At 40.6% G+C, this 22,312-nt stretch overlaps 1 protein-coding gene across 1 annotated transcript in view; it reads left to right on the top strand.

Annotated features, from left to right (window-relative positions):
• CACNA1C (calcium voltage-gated channel subunit alpha1 C) overlaps positions 1-22,312 on the top strand; it is a 492,904-nt gene that overhangs the window by 292,613 nt on the left and 177,979 nt on the right. The window contains 1 exon segment of the mRNA XM_026070402.1: positions 3,066-3,205. Coding sequence (XP_025926187.1) covers positions 3,066-3,205 — 140 coding nt within the window.

Raw genomic sequence — 22,312 nt, 5'->3', positions numbered from 1 at the left:
GAAGAGGATAATGGAAGAGGGAGTCGGAATCCTTGCCTTTCTTCTGTATCTAATCATCTGTGCTATTTATGAACAGGATTTTCCTTTCTCCTCTGGGTCATAATGAAGTTATGGCCAAATGAGCATGTGGTAGTTGTAGCCTCTGAGTCACAGATGTCTGTCCAGGCCCTAACTCAGGAGGCTATAGGCACAATGAAGTATGATTGACAGAATGTTCTCTAAATTTGAAGAGTGGAGTAGATAGAGATTCAGTAGGCCAGGTTGGGCACAGAGTCTAGACCCCAACGTAGAAGGGGAAGGGAGAGAAATCAGAGAAATAAAGTTGTATTTCATTGGTAAAAAGCAGGATTAGTACAGAGGGAGATACTAAGCTTGGAGTAAATATGTTAAAGCAGGATTAGCAGGGGTAATGCAATTCAAGTTTAAATGTAGTTTTTTAAATGAGGAGCTGCAGGAATGACTGCAAATTACTTCTGAAGTGGAATAGGCATATGAGTTTGGGTACCTGAAGACAGCACATTCAGTATGTCAGCTGTGGAGCACATGAGGAGGGCCAGCTGGCCTAGAGTAGAACTGCATTAGTCTGGGAAGGCGGGTTCCAGCTCCACTGGAGTAAGTTGCCATACTGGTTGTGTTTCTGTTTCCCCCAAACTGACTTACTGAATACCTAYCTTAGACTGCAGAATTCTAGAGCAGTTCACGGTTTGCCTGTTGCGTGAGTGGCAGAAGAAAATGCCCTTAGGAGCAGTTGCCAAGAAGTACTGTTTGGTAACAAAACATGGGTCCAGTGATATTGGGGACCAGGAGAACCAGATCCTCATTTATGCACAGACACTGACTCAGAGTTCTTTATTTAACRCTGCTTGTTTTCAGCATTGCAAAAGAGAGCTGAAAAACAGTATGAGAAACCTTTTGCAGTGAATTCTTTTTCCTCCAGAGGGTCCTGGGAGACTGGGACTGTTGTATAGGTATGCCATTCATAATCTAGCATGGGAATTCTGTTGACTAGGAAGACAGAAATGTTTGAATAAGAAATAGAACACATTTATAGAGCTTAATCACTAGCTTACTGGAAATACATTAGGCCAAATTTGACCCACGGTGTTCCTGTTACAAACACCAGCAGAAAATTGCAGTGCTGTGTAATTTGTGTACAAAGCTCAAAAAGTACGTAAATTCCAATAATTCATGTTCCGTGCATGGGCTTTGTCTGTCTCTGCCTGTGATATCTGTAGCAGCCTCAGTATTTCTCATAGGCTCTGTTTTTGTCTTCTCTGCATCCTGCTTCTCAGTCTGCAACACCTACAAACTCAGCATCCAAGCTCCCCACACACAGTTTTTCCCACGCTTGTTACCTAGTTGTTAAATCTTTCTGCAGTGCTTGGAGTTAAGGCTTTGAATAGATCTAGTTAGGAGTTCCTCAGTCACAGCTGACAAGTTTTATAAGACTCTCTACATGAAATTTTTAAAAACTGCTTGAGAAATGAATTTCACATTTGCACTCCAGTAATCCACATTTTTGTGTGGATTTAGTGCTGAGGAAATGTGTTGGCTTAGATGCTTGGTAAATGAATCCTTCTTTTCTGTCCAGGGCAAGCTTCCTATATTCATGGCACTATCAGTAAGTTTTAACCACGGACTGYGGGGATTGGAACTTCTTGCAATTGGGTAGTTCAGTCTCTGCTGTGTATGCAGTTTTGGGGTCTCTGTGGAGTTTTCCAGTTAGAGTGTATAGATGAGATTCTGACAAAGGAACTACAGATTGCAGTGTCTGTGACATAAATTAGCCACTCCTGAATCCAGGCTGCTCTAACCAGAGTATTGCTTGCATCTCTGCTAGCTTGTTTAAAGGTACCTCTGGTACCTCCATGGCATGCTGTGGGCCACAGAGTATTGTGCCTCTTGCAGGCAAGCTTTTTCTACAGAGTGCCAAATACCCATTTAGACTGGAACAGCTTTTAACCTCTACTGAATTTGGCTGGGTTCAAACTGATGACTTCAAGGCTGAAAGCAATGTCATTAGCAAATTCATGAGGAATCCATCCTCCCCCAAAGGTACTAATGTTTTACCAGAAAAATGGTAGCTGCTTCCTGAAAGCTAATTTATTAAATCAGGTTCTTATTAACACATAGAGTGAACCTTCAGCTCTTTCTTAAAAGAACAATGTCTTTCCTACCCTGCTCTGCCTTTTCAAATATATTCTGAGTTAGCCACCTTCTCCTTAAAGGAGCAACTCCTTTTAGCCAAGATAAAACATTAAGACTTGTAATAAAACGAAGACTCCTACAGTTCTGCACTTCCCTAGCCACTGCCTCAGGAGATTAACAATGGGATGCACAAGCACATAATCTGAGCACACTCTTTTATCTGAAAATTTGCAGCTTAAAGGATCACTGAGTTTTAAATCCAGTTCTACCTGCAGTGACCTTGGTGAATCTTAATTCCCTGTAAAATGGGTGACAAATAATTAATGATTGGGTTAATTACAAATGATGATTTTTTCCCTAAGGTGGATTGTTGGTTAATAAAGATAGCAAAGCAATGACAGCAGAAAGGGCAAAATCTAAATTTCTTTCCTTTCCACCCAGCTCCTGCTGAGCATGTACAGACCTCTGTTAAGGGCAACCTGGAGGGTGCCTTCAAAGCAAAAYCCACAGCTATGCTTGGCCTCAGGTACTGCCAGAATGCCCATTCTGAAGCACACAGCACCCCACATGCCCCGGCGTGCGGGGCAGGGTGCACACCTTCCCCCCAGGCATTCTGGCCCCAGGGGGCAATCTGCAAGCTGGCTGCAAGGAGCCATGAGGCTGAAGGAGAAGCGTATCACATTTATGTCTGCTCCAGAAACAAGTGTTTTGCAAATGGTATAGACATCACCATTAGGCTATTGCATATGGGACGAGTCTGTCTCTTTTCTCCACCATATGTGAAAGTCAAGTGAGATGTGTGGCACTCTTCACAGGTCTGTGAGATAGTTTGGGTGATAGGATGATGATGATCTCTGTTCCTGTTTAGCCCAAGCCTTGCTGTCTGCCTACAGCTTGTTTCCTCTTTCTTTTTACAGGCTTTTTAGTGCAATTTTAGAACAAGCAACCAAAGCAGATGGGGGGAATTCAATAGGAGGAAAAGGTGCCGGATTCGATGTTAAAGCACTGCGAGCTTTCCGAGTATTACGTCCCTTACGGCTGGTGTCTGGAGTTCCTAGTAAGTAACATCACTGTTTTTCTTTTATGTGTGTGCATGTCATGGCATGACGCAGGGGTAATCCTTCTGTGTAATGATTTTAACAAAGCAACATGATGCAGATTTTTTTTTGGTGTGTGAAGGAGGTATATTCATGTGAGTGTAGCTTCATGATAGATATGATATTAATCAAAAGATGACCAAACCAAAGCTGAGGGAGAATGGAAGTTGCATGAGGTGTCAGATTTGATCATCCAAACTTTGTAAGCAATGGAAGTGGGAGATTCAAGATTTTCAAGATTTCAAGCTAACAAATTAAAATATAGTCTCTTTGAGTCATTTCATTTATGTTAGATGCTTTAAACAACTGTGAAGTCATGGTACATTGCGGGTATTACAAATACTTGACCTTGATGGAAATGCTGAGTGGTCTTTTTTATAGATTTTGGAGGGAGGGGAGCCTTTTTCATTAAAACTGCATTTTCTTCTTTGCATGTGATGCCCTGATCGAGAGTGCTGGGAACAATTTAGAACCAGCAGTACATAGGGCAATGAAACAATTATGTTCTCAGTTAGTTGTATTAGCTTAAATCATTTGTAATGACTCTGAGGAAGTCCTCAAGCAGTTTTTCATAGTCTGACATCCATTTTCTTATTTGCAAGGAAGGTTTGAGTAACTAGAAGGCTGTTAATTCCATCGCAGAGGTGGAATATGGACATCACAATATGGGAGGATCATATCATTTGGCTCAAGAGTTTGTTTTAGAATGGACCTGTTGGCCTTCTGGAAAGAGATTTAGCTGAAAGCTGTCATTGATTTCTGTGTTGATAGCAATGACAGAGGTAGTTAGCAAGGAAAGGCTGAGAGGAGATCTTATCAATGTGTACAAATATCTTAAGGGAGGGTGTCAAGAGGATGGAGCCAGACTCTTTTCAGTGGTGCCCAGTGACAGGACAAGAGGCAACGGGCACAAACTGAAACACAGACAGTTCCATCTGAACATGAGGAAATACTTTTTCACTGTGAGGGTGACAGAGCACTGGAACAGGTTGCCCAGAGAGGTTGTGGAGTCTCCTTCTCTGGAGATATTYAAAAGCCGCCTGGACTCGATCCTGTGCAACGTGCTCTAGGTGACCCTGCTTGAGCAGGGGGGTTGGACTAGATGGTCTCCTGAGGTCCCTTCCAACCTCAACCATTCTGTGATTCTGTGATTCTGTGAAAGGAGTTCTTCTCCAGAATGGCTGTGGAAAGAGCTTTGTTCATTTTTGTTTAGGGAGCCTGCTAGTTGGATATCTTATTTAAGTACTTCTAACTGGAGTCATTCAAAAACCTTGAGTCAGGCTACCATAAACTCTTTGAGATTAGCTTAAAGATCATGATTTATTTGTTACAAAATAAATCAACGTGAATTTCTTTTTCTTTGGCTCGTTTTCTGATCCATTAGGTTATATTGGAGCCATGTTTTCAGCTTTTCTCCACAACCATGAAGGGTAGAAACTTTTTAAATGRAAACTGAGGATCTCTGTGGGAAGAGTTGAAGCATTAATAAAAGCAAAATGCTCAAGCAATTGACAGCACTCTTATTTGGTCTCACAAAACAGCCATGCTTGGTAACTCRTCTGTAGGGCCTTAGCTTGTGCCCAGCCTGGGGTTGCTTTGGGTGTTGATGGGTAAGTAGCAAATACAGAAAAGTAAATACTGTCCATTAGTCAATTAGGGACCTTTCCTTCTGATGCGGACCAAACATCATGCCACCTGTGTGTGTGCTAACCTGCCGCAGTGGGTTGATGTGTGCAGAAAATCAGGCACCATGCAAAACCTTCAGTCAGTGCAAAACGCAGCTCTGCCCTTGGTGGGGTTTGTCACATATAGCATATTCTACCTGTGCTCTTTGGTCTGCACTGGCACCCACTTAATTCCTGGCTGTAAATCAAGGTTTTGTTGTTTTTTCTAGTCGTTCTCTGATCTAAGTCTTTTGACGTTTTCTCTTTGTGTTCCCACCCATTGGTAGGAGGAAGGTGCRCAAAGTGACCAGCCTCAGATTTAAACATCTGTGAACCCAAGTGTTCTTGGTGAGATGCAGCTGATGCTGGGGATGTGGTCTGAAAGTTGTTCTGACATAGGCTGAGTTTAGCTGTGCTTATACTTCTAGCTGTTTTGAGAGCAACATGTGTTTTCCAAACTAAGGGGTGCAAGCTGACTTTTATTACTACTTTTGCCTTTTTTACATTTTACTTTTACAAGTCTCAGGGCCCTTTCAGGTAAACAGGTTGTGCACAGGAAAGCTATCCCATCACTCTAGGTTCTGTTTAATATGCATCCATTTAAAATACAACCACTCATCTGGGAGGGCACTAGTCTTGGTAGGGTGCTCTGAGAGGACAGGAGGAAGCTGAGGGAGCCAAATCTGGCATAGTTCATACCCACATGCACGTATGATCTTGATCTCAGCATAGTCTGTCTTCTAGTCCGTTTGTGGGTTTTCTCATCAAGGGAAGTATTCAGTTTGCACCAGAAGAGAGGCAAGGAGCCAGATGCAAACTAACAATTATTTGGTCTAGACAATCAGATGTCAGTCCAGTGTGAAGCAGGCAAACCATCAACTTGACCTGATAGACGTATCCTCTCTTAATTTTTATGGTTCTCRCCAGGGATGTATTTATTGAACCAGCCTTATTCGGGGCTGGTGTGGCTTTTAGAAAGCCTGTTTAGATCTGTAGCTAACATGGCCTCAGTCTTCACTGTGTATTTTTGTATTGTACCAAACACCTGTTGATTAGCCTAATAGATGTTATCAAATCCATATGTATTAGTGTGTAATTTTTCTCATGAGGCCTTCAGATAACATTGCCTGAGCCAGCCATAAATAGCACATTGCAGGATTACATTATAACATAATAAGCTAATAAAGAGATTTGGAAGTCAAATCTCTGTGTCCCATTCCAAATCTGTCCCTGAGATAACATTACAAATGCTGGTACATGAGTTATCAACATTGCACTTGTGCCTCGCCATCCATAAAAAACTGCCTTTTGCTTCCTTCACCTTCCAAAATATAGCAATTTTTTCACTGTGAGGAGATTACCTACTCAGATTTGTCCTAAAATTACATAAATGTAAYGTGTACTGTAGCTTATTCTCATTTAACAGACTCTGAAGGGGTGCGGAAGCAACATCTAATTTATGAGAGCTGATCTTCTGGGTCACTGGCAGCTGCCTTCTGTGAGGAAAGCCCAACATCTGCTGTTTGGCTTGAGGTCCAGATCTAATTATCACAACTTGGAAAAAAAATTTGCAAAGCACAATGATCTTTATAAACCAAAATTGTGAAGCACATGGTGAATTTTTGTATGCAAATTATAACAAACTCATTGGGATTGGGGTTGGGAAATAGATAATCTGGGGCAGAGAGATTGACTGGTGGCATGGGAGCAGTGAGGAGGGAATCATTTTTTCTGAGTCAAGAAGAGTCTGTGTGAATTGTTTCTCTCTTGCTCAATGCATTGGAAATAATTCAGTTTAATAGAGGCATCTTTTGTATTCAGTTTAGAATATTTAATGACCTGTTTCAGAATATGGAGTTTCCACAAAGGTATGATTAGAAGTGGGTGAAAAAAACATATGAATTGCCCTCTAAGGGGCAATTATCTAGGTTTTACAGATGGACAAGTGGAAGTAAAAGTTCAAGGCTAAACACTTTCAGAAGTGGCTTCTAATTCTATATGCCTCATATTGGCTACCCATGCTACACATCTGGGCCAGCATGGGTGTCTGAAAGCTTCAGATAGATGGGTAGAGGACAGTAGCATGGGAGCTGAGAATCCCTTTGCTGTCAGTCCCATCCCTGCTTAGTCCCCAGGATGAGGCTATCTCATGCCAGAAAACTTCTCAGCTATGTAGTGAAGAATTCAGGGACTATTCAACACAGTGGTTGATCTGCAAGAAAACAAGTTGGTTCATCCGCAGGCAGAAAGGTAAAGGTACCGTTGACAACCTTTGTTAAGATCAAACTGTCCCAGGCCCCAAATTACTTTAGTGCCTCCTAAAATCAAAGGGATTTGAGGTCATTAATTCAACAAAGCCTAAAGACCATAACTGAAGATGACTGTGATAGGGCATAAATATCCCATAATCCTTAAGAGAACAGACAGTATTTTTTTCTTTATGATTATATGGGCATTCACAAGACCACCTGTGATAAGAAAGGAGATAGTCATGTTGTTTAGAAGATGAGATAGACATTTTGTACCTAGCTCACAAAAGTGATTGCAGCACCGTGGGAAAGACTTTCACTGAATTTACAGCTGTAACTTAATGTCTTTGAGTTCCCATTACGTCGTTAGTAATTGATGTTTAGTATTTACACATTTCCAAGCAGTGCAGTAGGGATTGTTTTTTTTGTTTTTTTTTTAATAAGTGTTCGAGCTCCTTTCTTGAAATCTTCTATCAAAGTGGAAAGAATAACCGTTTTTGTTGTAACTGTGTGAGGTGTACGGCAGAGCAGTAAGTTAGATGCTTCCTACAGCTCTCATCCCAACGCATACTGTTGCTATATGAACAAAATAAAATAAAAACACAGATAATTGAGCAAAACATTTTTAACTCTTTTTAAAGTTGTATTGCTTCTACAAGTATAATCTGCTCCCAATCTGTTTAGCTTGATGTTAACATTTACCATTAATGGTGAACATTTTCAAAAGCATATGAATGATTTAGGTTTCTAAGTGGTAAGTTACTTTTAAAAATTAGATGTAAGCCCTTTAGATCTTTGATACACACATCAGGTTCTACTGTTCAATGCTTCTGTTAACTGTCATGATAACATAATCCGTTTAGTACTTACTTTATTCCAGCATACCTGTTATTCTACCAGAACAGCCTCCTGGTAAAAAGAACTCCTCGTGTGCATTAGAGCATCCATCTTAATGTGGCATTAAGATCAATATATTGGTTTGAGAAAAGAGAGAGAAGGAAAACAATTCTTCTGGTGTGCATAAGTGGACAAGTGCAAAATCGGCATGTACACCAAAACATAATCACTTTAGTGGCTTGGAAACTGTTATCCAGTATCTCCTTTGGCAGGGGTAAAGCCATTGCAAAGCTTTCTAGGGAATCAAGGGAATCAAGTCATAGCTCTTTTGTGTCAGGAGTTTTTGGTTGATTACTTTTCTATCTCCATTTTACATTATTAAACATTTTAAAACTTATTTTAAACCTTTTGTGCTTGAGGAGGGCAAGAAAACCCATCCAATTTGGCAGTGAAGAAGCATGATCCAATTAAAAAAAAATCACTCCTGACTATTGGAAAGGGCAATCAGTTACTCCTACATATGCTAACTCACGCCCATTTCACTTAATAAATTCCATTTCTATTCACTTTTCGTGTAAGTAAATTCGTGCTGCTTGATTATATCACCTCATACATTCTGTTCATGCTCTTTATATGTTGTACTTCGTTTTCATGTAACTACATTGTTGCCATTAGCTATTGCCTATCTGATATCTGCCAAACTTAATTTATAAGCTCTTCTAGATGACTTCAAATGCCATCTAATTTAATCAGTAAGTGGTGTGCTTCGTACTTTTTGTATTGTCAGTGAGATCCTCCGCTGACCAACCAGATGCACGTGGGCAGAAGAACATAATATCTTTACCAAAGTTGGAGAGGAAACTTGTCTTTTCTATTAAATTTACCATCTTTTTTTTTCTTTTATTTTTTAATAAGAACCACAAAAAGCTAAGCCTGTGCTGTCTTCAAGCTTCATTGGTGGTTCTCTGAGTTCTTGCTGGAGAGAATTGTTCAAAAGCAGAGTGGGAAGGTATCTATCACCAGTACATGCATGACCTACTAGATTTGCAGTGATTGCATAACTGGGAAACAGAATATGAGCAAAGGAACCTAAGCCAGGTCTTCCTCATGACAGTGTAATATCTTTCTGTCAGTGAAACAACAGCATGTAACTTGCTGAATCTTTATTTTTAGTTAAAATGAGATAAGACCTTCAGACAAGGTGCATCTGTGAATGAAAAATTTAGACATGTTTTTAGATTTTGGTCTATCTTACAGCAGTCAGTCATCATTTGCCCTGAAATGTTCTTCTTTATTACAGCTGTTAGAATTTACGTTGCTTTCTCAGTCCCAGAAATGTTCACTACCCTGTGTTCATTGCAGTGTTTTCTCATTACCACAGTCATCTTCCATCCTTATCCAAAACTCTCTAGCATTAATCAGATTGTGTCTTTAAACTTCATAACATGTGGCAAAGTATTCTGTATTTACYTGCAATGTCCTGATCGAGCTGAGTCATTTAGATGTTTATATATGATACCACATTCACCACATACTGCAACCAAGATGAAAGATTAAAAAGATCTTGAGGGTGCCTCTAAAAAGAGTCATGCATGAGGAAATTTATTTGGCCCATCTGCAAGATGCTGGATTAGCAAAGTCATCCACTTGGGTTTGTTATTTTCCCATATCAGTGCAGATAGGTGAAGCAAGGAAATCCCAGGGGATGATAGCGCTGGATTTTTCTCTGTCTAGTTTTTGTGAGTGGAACACCGCACAGTCAGTTTTTTGGTAGAATTAAGAGAAAAAGGCTTACAAATATTTACAAGATGTTTAAGCTGCAGTCCACATTTTCCAAGTAAGATTGTTCTTATCTCTAAAACTGGCAATACTTTTTTCCCTCTTTTTTAAGGAATATGATCTAATCTAATAATTTCAAATTATAGGTGATTTCTCTCTGTGTGATCTCATAATTCAGAGTTCCCCCCACCAATAGAAAAATATGAAGGGACTGCAGGATTACTGCAAAACTTAGAGCGACTTGCAGGGTTTAGTACAGCAGAGACATGTCAAACTCATTATCGTGGTCCTCCTAAGGTAACTCTAAGCAAATTTTCTGTCTCATGTTTGATTTTCATTCAGGAAGCTGAATTTGCTCTTGAATGATTTATTAAAAAAAAAAAAAGTGTTGTTTTTTTGTGTATCAGAATGCCTCTTAGTGCTGTGAGCTGGAAAATGGTGCTATACTGAAGGTTCAATCTCCAGCTACACCTGATTTGGAGGCAGTGTACCTAACCAGGGGAGAGAACAGGCATAACATCCTCTCTCTTGTGAAATCCTTGTAAAGCTGAACCTGTCTAGAGGCCAACATGAACTCAAGTGTAATTGAAGCACTCAAGGCCACTCTAATTGATGCGTGGAGAAAGCTATGCCAGTAGATAAGGATCAAGCACTAAGCAGAGAGCCCAGTTCCTGCTGCAGGTATGCTGCTCCTGAACCCCTAAATTCTGCCTGTCCTGTATAAAACAGGGAGAGAGAAATGGTGATCTTTGACTACCCTGGAATTTCTTCACCCGGGGGAAACTCATTCTTCCCATTTGTAGCATCATGTCAACTTGGGTGTGCCGAATAACTTTATTGGAGGCTAAAGATGGGGCCTAGAACAACTGTGTGTGTTCTCAGCTCTTTCCATGTCTCAGCGTGCAGCTGTGACATTCACCTTATTCCATCCCCTGCATCTGACTGTTTCACCTGTAATTCCTCTCCTGTTTGTGTCACTGTGCCTGTCATTCCTTACCCAGTCACTGAAACACCACTGCTGAATCTGTTGCAATGATTCCATATTTGCAACCATTGAAATAACACACTCAATGCAGTTATTTGGCTTGCATTTTGGATTTTTTTTTTGAATGCACAATCAAAAATTTCAACTGTATTTTCTCTGTTTTCCACACAGCCTAAGGAAATTAACGCTACTTTATATAGTTAAGGAAATAATGTAATTGAGGTTTTAAATACACAGAATTGAGGAAATCCAAAATAATGCCTCTTTGAGAGCCATGTGTTTTTGGACTATGGCAGAGAAATCTGAGCCACTGTCTGTTTCTGTATGTCGAATAGTACATATTAAGTCTTAAGCAAATACTAACTGGCAGTCAAGAACACTTTTTTTCAAAATGTGTACGCTTCTGGCAAAGCAGGGTTGGCCCTCATCTGGTTTGCACATTGTTTGCATTTRTATTCTGTCACTGGTGGATCTAGGGGCCTAAATTTACCCTTTTGATGCATGTGAGGTTGTGGTGTGAATTTCATATGAAAGGAGGATTCTGGGTTGCCTTCAGTGTGGTATGAACTGTGAGGAGACACGAGAAGTGGCCTGATCAAAGTTATCAAGTATGAAAGGTGTCTGCATAGATACAAAAGAGTTAAGCCAGATGGAGGAGCCAATATCCTTGGAAAAAAATTGTCTACCTTTGTACCTGTATGATCAAGGGTCATTGACAATAGAGGGAATTGCTGCAAATACCTTTGGGCAAAATTTGGCTTCCAAACCTTAAACTGCCTTAAACTTTGTTGTTGTTGCATTTAATAATGTCAGCTATTGGCAAGCCCAGTTTCTTCCTTTTCTCTTGGGCCCTGAAAGCTGTAGTAAACGTGCTGTCATGCAGATTTCTTACGTGCTCCTTCATTCTTGACCAAGACTGCTCAACCATCTGTACCATCTCTCCAGCACACACAACACCGCATAAGGACAAGTTGCATCACCTTTCCCATGTCATTGCCTAGCTGTTTTTAATCTCAAGTGGCCAGTTTGTTGTGCTTTCAGTACAAATGGGAAAGAAGAGGGGGAAAAAAGGAGAGAACAGCCTGAACCAAATGTCCTCATTAAGCTTACTTCTGCATATTTAACTTAAAACTCTTCACGGGCTTGCAAGTCCTTTATTTACTTAGGTCACTGCTACTCAGGGGAGTAATTTCATTCCAGCATAGCATCTCCCATAGGTGAAGATCATTCCTGTGAGTAGGGCTTATGTAGTCAGGATCTAAATCATATTTCTTTGAGGTGTGCAACCTGCAAAATGATGTAATTTATGACAGAAGAGGTTAACTCAAGTGTAGCAACAAGAGGTTTATCTTAGCAAGGAAGATTACTCACAGAGGCACAGACTTCTTGTTGTAATAAAGATTTCTCTCATATTTARGGAATGCCAATGAAAACAGGGAAATATTTATTGTTTSATCTTTGCTGTGTAGGTCTTTTAAAAATAGCAGTAACTACGAATGTACCAAATAACTCTGTCAGGCTTTACCCTACCAGTTACTGTGCATGCTGGAATGATTATTAAACGTCTTCATGATGGAGCAAAACAAAAAATATCCCAGCACCATAATGTGGGACCACATCAGGGTGTAGGCAGTCCTTTCCAGCTGAAGAAAATAAACCCCACGCTGACATCAAAGAACAGACATGGAGATAGTCTGAACCACTAGCTTGGCTCAGTAGGAGATTTTTCAGAAGTGTTCTGGATGTGTCAGACTCTCTCTCTAGCACCATTTTTTTATTCTTCAAGTGGTGCCCAGAGGTCTCATTCAGAATGGGCATAGGGCATGGCTCTATGAGAGAGTCTGTGCCATCAACAGGCTTGTCCTAAGGGGCCTAAAAATCTACAAATGCCATGTGTTGTCTTCTAAGAAAGAGTTTGCATCCTTGTTTAGACATGTGTTTGCCCAGACCATACAGGAGCAGAAGTATACATGCAGRCCGTAGCTAACTGTTACTGGCAGCAGTGTGTTGGGTTCGCAGTTGCTCACTTGCTGTCAGTCGCTATCCCAAAGATGGGTGAGGGAGCATCTTACTGTTTCAGGTCAAAATAGCAAAGACATGATCCACTCTGTTTTCTTTTTATGTTCTCTCCCTGATGACTTCTCTACTTCATCTGATGTTGTCCCAAGCTTAGCATCAAGTGTGGTTGCATTTCATTTCTGATTTCAAATGGCTAAATTTTGCATTGATCACTTCAGGACTTGTAAGGAATGAATTGAAGTCCTATGTTTGTTTTCTCTAAAATGAATTGGTGTCTGTTAATCTGTTATTGGACTTTTGAACATACCAGAAGCTTTCTCACCCTCTCTGGAGGAAGCGGCTAACACACTAGGGCTAGCATTTGCCATGGAACTGGGAAATAAGAGAGTTCATAGAATAGTGTTTTGCTCAGGACACAGGGAGGTACACAGATGTTCCAGTGACTCTAGCACCATTTTAATTAATCATCCTTGTTCATCCTAGCCTTCCAAAGCATTGTTAGATTCCTTTAGTCATCATTGTGCTCTATTTTAACAAAGCATGATAAAAATATCAGCAAGGCACAGACTAATGGATCATTCAATTATTTCTCTCAACCAGTGAATGCATTTTTAGTCTCCTGTTTAGCCTCCAAACAAATTATTTTTCAGTGATGATCTGGATTTGTACCAATATTGCTACTTGTATAAGTGTTGTAGGAGGAGAAAAAAAAAAAAAACACAAAGTACACATAGCTGATAGGAGGCAAATTTGAGTAAATATATTTAAAGATTTAAATGGCTCTGTAAATCTACTAGAGACCTTAATCAAATCAGCTACTGTCTGCTGAGTTATGTCTGCCTGATATTACTGTGCTTATTGAGAGCACAGGAATGTTGACTGGTATGAACAGCTAATAAACTTTTCTGTATTTAAAGTATTAACTGATAGAACAAATAATTTGTTATTCTGACCACAGAGTTATATTGACTAAAGGCAAACTTCAGCCCACCTAACCTGCCCAGTTTAATGTTTTATCAAAGTTTTTTTCCTACCAGAAGGGAAGGATATCAGCTATCTTTCTTATGCTACTCTTTTCCCAGAAGCAAATCCAATCCCTGTTTAACACATGTACCAATAACCTATCCCATATGTTTGTTACCCTTTGTCATAACTATTTTGTCTGAGTTCTGTAGTTATGCCTCATAATTTTTCAATTTTAGATTATGTTACCCTGGTTTGTCCTGCCACATCAATCACCATTCAGAAAACATCTGCTAGCCCTCTGCAAAGAATCTGTTTCTCAACTTTAGTAATACTAACGCTGCTCAACATTTTTTCCATTGGAAGTATTATTGACAGAAAATAGCTCATGGCATAAAAGAAATAGTTCATTATCGAAAGTCTATTTTGGTCATTTTTTTCATAAAGAAAATGAAATTTAGGAAGCCTCAGGAGTGGAAAGATCTGTAGAAATTCGAACTATTTCAAGATTGGGTTACAAAGCCTCCTCTCTAAATTTTTCTCAAGCTTCTGATCTTTTAATCAGATATTCTTTCAGTAGCCTTGCCTTTTTGAAGGCAGTAGTGCACACCTGGTATTAGAACTAGGACAAAGCAAATGCTACATATCATACAAGAATCATCTGTTGTTTTGTGTTTTTGTGTTATTGTTAGCGCATTAAGCTAGCAGCCTGGTTGACATTTCTATCTTCTTTTGCATTGGCTAATGGACTTAGTGATTTTTATGCAATAACTGAGTTCCTTTTCCTCAGCGGTATGCTGAAGTTATTTGCACATTTCTGCATTTATACTTTTCTCATAGATTATTCTTGTACATTGGTCTTTAATATATACTGGCAGTTACCAAAACAATAGAGTTCCTTTTAATCAAGTTGAATACCTTGGTCAGAAATCTAACAAGTATGTCCATGTGTCCATACAAACAATGGGGTGAGGATTTACAAAGGGCTGAATTGAGCTGTTTAGTATAAACAGTGCCCAATGACAGAATTTAGGATTGAATCTCAACTCAACTCTCCCAATATTTTTGAAAATTTCAGTTCAAGCTTCAGCCCCCTCTCTTGCTTTTAACATTTCAGTGTTGAGATCTTAATTGCACTTAAAAACTTTACTTAGAGGGGGCCAAATTCCACACAGATTTGTATGTGCAGATATCCATTGGCATCTGTAAAGAATTTAATTTAGCTGTTCAGTTTTCACTACTCCTGCAGAAAGAGAGCCCTATGATTCCCTCTTGAAAGCTTAATATATGTACAAGGAAATTCAAAATAAATAAACATTTAGTACCAGTGCATTCCAGCAAAACATAAATAATCTGCACAAAAATCTTGTGAATTGTGCAAGTGATAAAGTTACAAAGAAAGTAAATATCAGTAAAGAACCATTCTTTCTTATGACAAATACAACTTTGCAAAAACTGCAACCATTAATTTTTTTGTCCAAACATACTGGAGCTACCTAGTGAGCTATAAGGGGTTCTGTTTATTATATCAAAAGGCATTTTTTCCCCTACAGCTATTTTATTATCTGATGTCTTCAAACCGAGTTTTATGAAGACTAATCAGATTTATAAAAATCAAAAGCAACAGTCTTACTAGTGTGGAAAACAAAAAGCTGGAGTTTTAGATATTTTGAGGTGAGCCTAATTAATCTCTGAATGAATAAGTCCCTAAATCCAAACTCAGCCCTTAAAACTAAGAAGCAAAGTTGTTTAGATTTGTCTGGCTATATACTTTCAAGGATTTTAGCATTAAAGCATGCATTTTCATTAGAGCATGCATTTTCAGCGGTTAAGAACACAAAAACAAATCCCACATGTGCATGAAGACAATAACACAGCGGTGATCACATATCATGTGGTTTGAATACGTTCATTCTTTCAGTACCCTGTCAGGTATCTTTCTATTTTTAAGTTCCCAAAATACTCCTGAACACCCTGCATGACAGTACTTTTGAAAATGTGATGCTATGTCTATCTAGATGTTAGCCCAACTATGCTCATTAGGCACTATCAAGAATTGAGATGGTGTGAGTTTTCTTCTGCTGTGTTATGTATCCTGTTTTTGTTATATATGATGCTGTACTTCTGTGTGGATAGCCATCTAAAATGTTTTAGGGTTTAGCTAGTATTTGTTACACATTTTCTTTCACAAGAAGGTGAAAACTAGCATAGCTGATGGTATACCAGTAATGATAGGCTTGTAAGAGTTTAATTCTCACAGGGTTTCAGAAGGATCTATTTCTGTCATCAGTACATTTTTCTCCAAAAAAGACCCGTAATATAATAATCTCTGAATGCACTTTTACATTTGCAGGATCACTGTTAACATTTGTTACCTTACTAGTTTTTACCTTTCTTCAAGCCTATTCACAAGTGATAAGTTAGGAGGAGTTTCAGGAGAAGGAGCTCAGCCAACTAAAATAACCTTTATTATTTAGAAGACAGAAAGGCTTATTTAGTGATGAACCCAAGGGACTAACGTCCTCTCACTTAGAAAGCTATGAGAATAAACAGATAAAAATAACACTGTTCATGACCCTGAGATTTTGGCAAGTTTGGAATGGTATTTTTAACCTAACAGCCATTAGTCCTCCACTCAAATGTCAGTGTATTCACAAGTCAGGTTTTAAGCCTGTTTATTTTACTATGATGCTTTAAACAGAGTTACAGGCATTCATAGTTCCTTATTTCGAAAAGGACATCCTTTGGACACAGTAATGTGTGCAGTCATTCAGAGCTGTGTACAAACTGCATTTGGACTTCTGAAGGAAAGCTCTTTCATCATCATCCCAGTTGAGATGTTTCTTAACTTTGGGGGGTTTTTTGTGTTAACTTGACCACTAGACTAAGGCAGTACAGCTTCTTGACACGTTCCTATACAAGTTTTCCCACTGAATCTAGTGGCACAGAGCTGGGCCAAAATTTGCTCCTGTGCCTGGCTCTGAAAGGCTATTCTATGACGCAGCTGTGTTTGAGCAAGGAAAAGTTAAATAAAATGGAAGTGTGATGGATCATTTCACTGAGAACTGGTGCAATCTTCTGGCCGACTGTCTTTGGTTTTGCATAGCTGTGCAGGGGGGAGGCTGAATAAAAGTTCTCCCTGTTTGTGATCCTTCACAGTGATTAATTATAGACAAATTACAGATAAAACCTTCACAATGAGCACAAGAGCAGTCTTCTCAGAAAGGCTGTGATCCTTCAGACAGCAGAAAATCAAGGCTACTTCCCAGGAAGGGGTGAGAGCTGATCCTTGTGGGCCTGGGTACTGCCAGGGCTTCTGCGTGCACTCTACCTACCTTACTTATATAGCCCATCTTTACGAATTCCTGCCTGACAGTAAATTTCCGACCTTCTCCTCGCCCCTCTCACCGTAAGACTACTTTACAGTGGGCTTTGTTAAAGGTAGCCTCAAAAATAATTTACAGCACTTCATTTGCGTTCTTGACCAAAATGGTCTTTCTTCCATGATGTGCAATTTTCAGCCTGCAATTTGTTGCTGCTTTGTTTTCCATGCTGTTTCTCTATACACAGGTAACCGCATGTGAGAGACACTACACCGTGTTTTTACCTTGAAAGTCTTTAGAAGATCATGCCTGGACTACATCCTCAGCCAAATTGAGCGAGGATGAAATACCTCACATGTCTGGAGAATAAAATTGAGATTAAAGTTGAGCTACCTAATGTGTTGGGACTGGAGAAATGAGCAGGCTCTTCTGATCAGCAAGCAACTTCAGAAGAAAGCAGACATGTTGTTCCTTTGAGCAAAAAGCTGTAAAAACATGTTAAACCCCTCCAGGAGGGGAGAGGGGCACTGCTGTGGGTGGAACTAGAGATTTCTTCCAGCAGAGAGGCAAAGAGCCTAAGGCAGTGTATGCCATTACATTTATCCAGCCTTCCTCTACAGACAGCTGAAAGCTGGGGCTCTGTGGCCACCATGCTGAGGGCAAGCTGTATTGTTTGGCTGCTGAAGTTAGGTCACTCTGACAAGCAGAGAACACCGAAGATGTATTGCTTCTCAGGAGGAAAAGAGACAGAAGAAAGAGTTGGGTTTTGTTGTGGCTTTTGTTTTTGTTCTGCTATTCCTTTCTTGCCTCAGAGGATGAGGCAAGGGCAGTATTGCAAGACTTCACAAATATAAAACAATTATATTCACATACTCATGCCCATTTGTATGAATTTCCTTTTGTGTGTGTGTGGATTTCAGTTTGCAAAGTCAATGAAAACAGGGTTTGAAAACAGTGGAATGAGAATATTGGGAACAGATGCAGAAACTTTCTTTTTCCATTCATCCAGCACATGATTTTGAATTGTATGTTCATATATGTTTAAATGGCATTATCCACCCACTGAAAAGTGTCCTTCCTAGCTTTTCTTTGCTCTCAGGACTTTCAGCCAGTTTTCTATCCTATGCCCTGCCTTCCAAGACCTTCTCTGTTATTCATGAAATAGAAATGATATCTGCAGCCCCAAGAACATTGCACTATACCTACAGAATATGCTTTGTCCAGCAATCTGTTACTAATATTTTCAGACTCCAGCTACACAGTAAAGGACAACCTCCCTGAATTGTTACTCTACAACTATCCTTAACTGAACTGTGTCATCTAACTTCCCTTTGCAACATTGGTGAGGAAAGTCTTCAAAATTTTCTCTCAAAAATCATTCCAGATGTTCTCATCTTGGGTATCTTACTATGACTGTGGGTCCTTTTGTGATAAAGTGTCTGTCATTTTGCAGTCTTTCTTTAAAATTGGAATAAAAGCTTTCATATTTATGAATATTCAGGGTTTTCCAATTTTTGTAGCAAGTGCCTATGTTTATTAAATGATAAACATTCACTTTGGGGAATATTACTGATTACATAGCTTGTGCTTTGGAAATGGAGATCCTGTCATGGCATTCTCTTTGTGTAGCATTGGAAATAACTGTGCTTTCTCAGTAGACTTAGCTCATGCCTGGGGATGGTGCATAAACTCCACCACTTAAGAGTGGTTCCCAGAAGTGATCTGACTCAGGCACTGTGCTGACTCACAATTCCTGCCCTGCTTCTCCTTAGCTGCAGAAAGTAGTAGTTTTCTTCTGAACTATATTAGAAGAAAAATAATTACCTCCCACACCCTTGGCACTGGTTTAGCTATGGAAATCTGTGTGTGTATGTGTGCATGGGGAAGGAAGGGGGGAGTCGAGAGTCCTCTCTTTTCCCTCTTATTCTTACTCCCTTGCTCCTAGAAGGTCATATGTGTGAGACTGTGCCTGTTCATACTCATGATTCAAGCAGTATTATGGTGTAGGCAAAAGATAGCCTTGCATAAACCAATGAAGGAGCAGAATCAGGAAGTACTTTCTCTGAAGATCTGGGCTATTGATATGATTAGAACAAGAAATCCAGCTAACCAAGTTTAGTCCAAAATTAAAGGCAAGTGAAACTGCAAGAGAGAACTGTGCTTGGAAAGGCCCAAATGTGTATAGGGGGTTGTTTTGTTTTGTTTTTTTTCCTGAGACCAGCCTACCATTATATTCCTTGGATATGTTCCACAGAACAATAATGCCAAGTGCATTTTAGCAGCTGGGTCCGGTGTGCTTTTTTTTGTGCCATCTTGCTGAGCACTGGTCGAAATCCAAAAAAGCTTGTAAGTAAACAATGTAGTATGTAGGTAATCCCATTGCTTTAGGTGTAGACACTTACATGCTTACAGATAAGCATGTTCTTCAGTAACTGGCTGGATTGAGGAGACACTAGCCAGTGCTTCACATGACTGAGCATCATCCTGAGAGAAACATACAGCACTGAACAATGGCTCTAAAACACCTGCAGCATTCCCAACACAGTGTATTTCCCTTAGCTTTGAGAAAGATGTACGTTGCATTGTACAGGCTCTTTTCTTTCCCTCTTTCCATCCCCCCTAGTCTCCAGTGGTGCCCTAAACCATTGGGTGGACACAGTCCTGTAGAGGCTGTAAAGGGCTTGACCTGGCATAAAAATCAATGTTGTTACCATGTGATAAATATTTAAAATGTTTTATCAGGGTAAATAAATGCTAAATTCTGTGAGCCCAGGGAATGGCATTAACGTGTTTTGCTTACTGTAACATTTATGGAGTCAATGTTAGCCAACAGAATGTAGCCAAGAGGTTTTTTTAAAGGTAAACTGAAGTGCTTTTAAAATAAATACTAAGAGCTGTTTAAGATCTTCAGTTATTAACAGAAGAAAAGACCAAGCTGGAAAACTGTAAACAATCCCCTTTGTGGCACTTTCCCTAACCTCTGTGCAGTTATCTTTTTGTCCAGCCCTGAGTGAGCTCCTCAGGGCAGATGCTGTGCCTTCACAGATGTCTGGAGAGTGTCTATCACGTGGAGGGAGCTTCTACAAATGAATAAGTACATTCAGAATGCCAAATATTTGAAAAACACTTCTTTCTATATCTACTTGCCAGGACATAAGTTCAGGGCTCTGTGTTTCTCTGCATTCATGGTTAGTCAATGATGGCATTGCTTGCTCACCTCTGTAAAGCAATGTAAAAACACAGCTATCAGCTCTGCTGTGGGGAGGTCATTATTGGCATCATCTGCTTGAAATCCAGAGGCCAGCTTTTGAGCCTGATCATATCACCAGGCATTCCAATATAATTACGATTGTTAGCTGCATGGCTCATTGCTAGGAGTGCAGTCCTCTGTCCTCACAAGGAAGAAAATCTCAGTGGTTTGTGGTGATGTGTTACAGCATGCAACAGGCAGTTGGTAGGGGGGACTGCATTACCCCAGTATCAGGAGGACCCATGTTGAGTGATATCTTCATGTGGCAGTGTGCAGACATTAGGAGCATGCATGAGCAGAGACAGAGAAGTGGTTTCTTTGTAAATTCAGCTATCTTTTCTTCCTGTGTATAGGAAAAGAGCATGTAAAAGCATGTAGAAGTTCTCACTATGGGCTAGAAAAGGTTTTGTGATTGCCTGTAAGGGGTTGATTCACCTTTGCTTGCCCTGAGCAGAAATGCATCTGATCAACCATTAGAGCTGCTATTCAGTTCAAACGCTGATCTGCACTTTTCAGATTTCAGAGCATAGTTTTGAAGCATTTTGAAGCATGTGTTGAGGGTGTAAAGAGGATGGGGCCAGACTATTTTCAGTGGTGCCCAGCAACAGGACAAGAGGCAACAGGCACAAACTGAAACACAGGAAGTTCCATTATTACGCTTAACCAACCTGATAGCCTTCTATGATGGAATGACTGGCTGGATAGATGAGGGGAGAGCACTGGATGTTGTCTACCTTGACTTCAGCAAGGCTTTTGACACTGTCTCCCATAACATCCTCATAGGTAAGCTCAGAAAGTGTGGGCTAGATGAGTGGACAGTGAGGTGAATTGAGAACTGACTGAATGGCAGAGCTCAGAGGGTTGTGATCAGCAGCACAGAGTCTAGTTGGAGGCCTGTAGCTAGCGGTGTCCCCCAGGGGTCAGTCCTGGGTCCAGTCTTGTTCAACTTCTTCATCAATGACCTGGATGAAGGGACAGAGTGCACCCTCAGCAAGTTTGCTGATGATACAAAACTGGGAGGAGTGGCCGATACACTGGAGGGCTGTGCTGCCATTCAGAGAGACCTGGACAGGCTGGAGAGGTGGGCAGAGAGGAACCTCATGAAGTTCAACAAAGGCAAGTGCAGGGTCCTGCACCTAGGGAGGAATAACCCCATGCACCAGTACAGGTTGGGAGTTGACCTGCTGGAGAGCAGCTCTGCTGAGAAGGACCTGGGAGTCCTGGTGGACACCAAGTTGACCATGAGGCAGCAATGTGTCCTTGTGGCCAAGAAGGCCAATGGTATCCTGGGGTGCATCAGGAAGAGTGTTGCCATCAGGTCAAGGGAGGTGATTCTCSCCCTCTACTCAGCCCTGCTGAGGCCACATCTGGAGTACTGCATCCAGTTCTGGGCTCCCCAGTACAAGACAGACATGGCACTACTGGAGCAAGTCCAGTGAAGGTCTACGAAGATGATTAGGGGACTGGAGCATCTCTCTTATGAGGAAAGACTGAAAGAGCTGGGCCTGTTCAGCCTGGAGAAGAGAAGACTGAGAGGGGATCTCATCAATGTATACAAATATCTGAAGGGAGGGTGTCAAGAGGATGAGGCCAGACTCTTTTCAGTGGTGCCCTGCAACAGGACGTGAGGCAACAGGCACAAACTGGAACACAGACAGTTCCATCTGAACATGAGGAAAAACTTTTTCACTGTGAGGGTGACAGAGCACTGGAACAGGTTGCCCAGAGAGGTTGTGGAGTCTGCTTCTCTGGAGATATTCAAAAGCCGCCTGGATGCAATCCTGTGCAATGTGCTCTAGGTGACCTTGCTTGAGCAGGGGGGTTGGACTAGATGATCTCCAGAGGTCCCTTCCCACCTCAACCATTCTGTGATCCTGTGATTATTCCTAAAAAGAAAGTGTCTCTGTTTGTTCTGCCTGTCTGTGGCCCTCCCCCTGTTCCTTTCATTCTTCTTCATCACCTTTCCACATTCTACACCACAGACTTTTCTGATTGTCC

This window comes from Apteryx rowi, unplaced genomic scaffold (assembly GCF_003343035.1).
Source record: "Apteryx rowi isolate R43461 unplaced genomic scaffold, aptRow1 scaffold_31, whole genome shotgun sequence".
NCBI classification, from domain to species: domain Eukaryota; kingdom Metazoa; phylum Chordata; class Aves; order Apterygiformes; family Apterygidae; genus Apteryx; species Apteryx rowi.
Note: the sequence above shows the minus strand (reverse complement) of the source record. Positions and strands in the feature narration are given on the sequence as shown.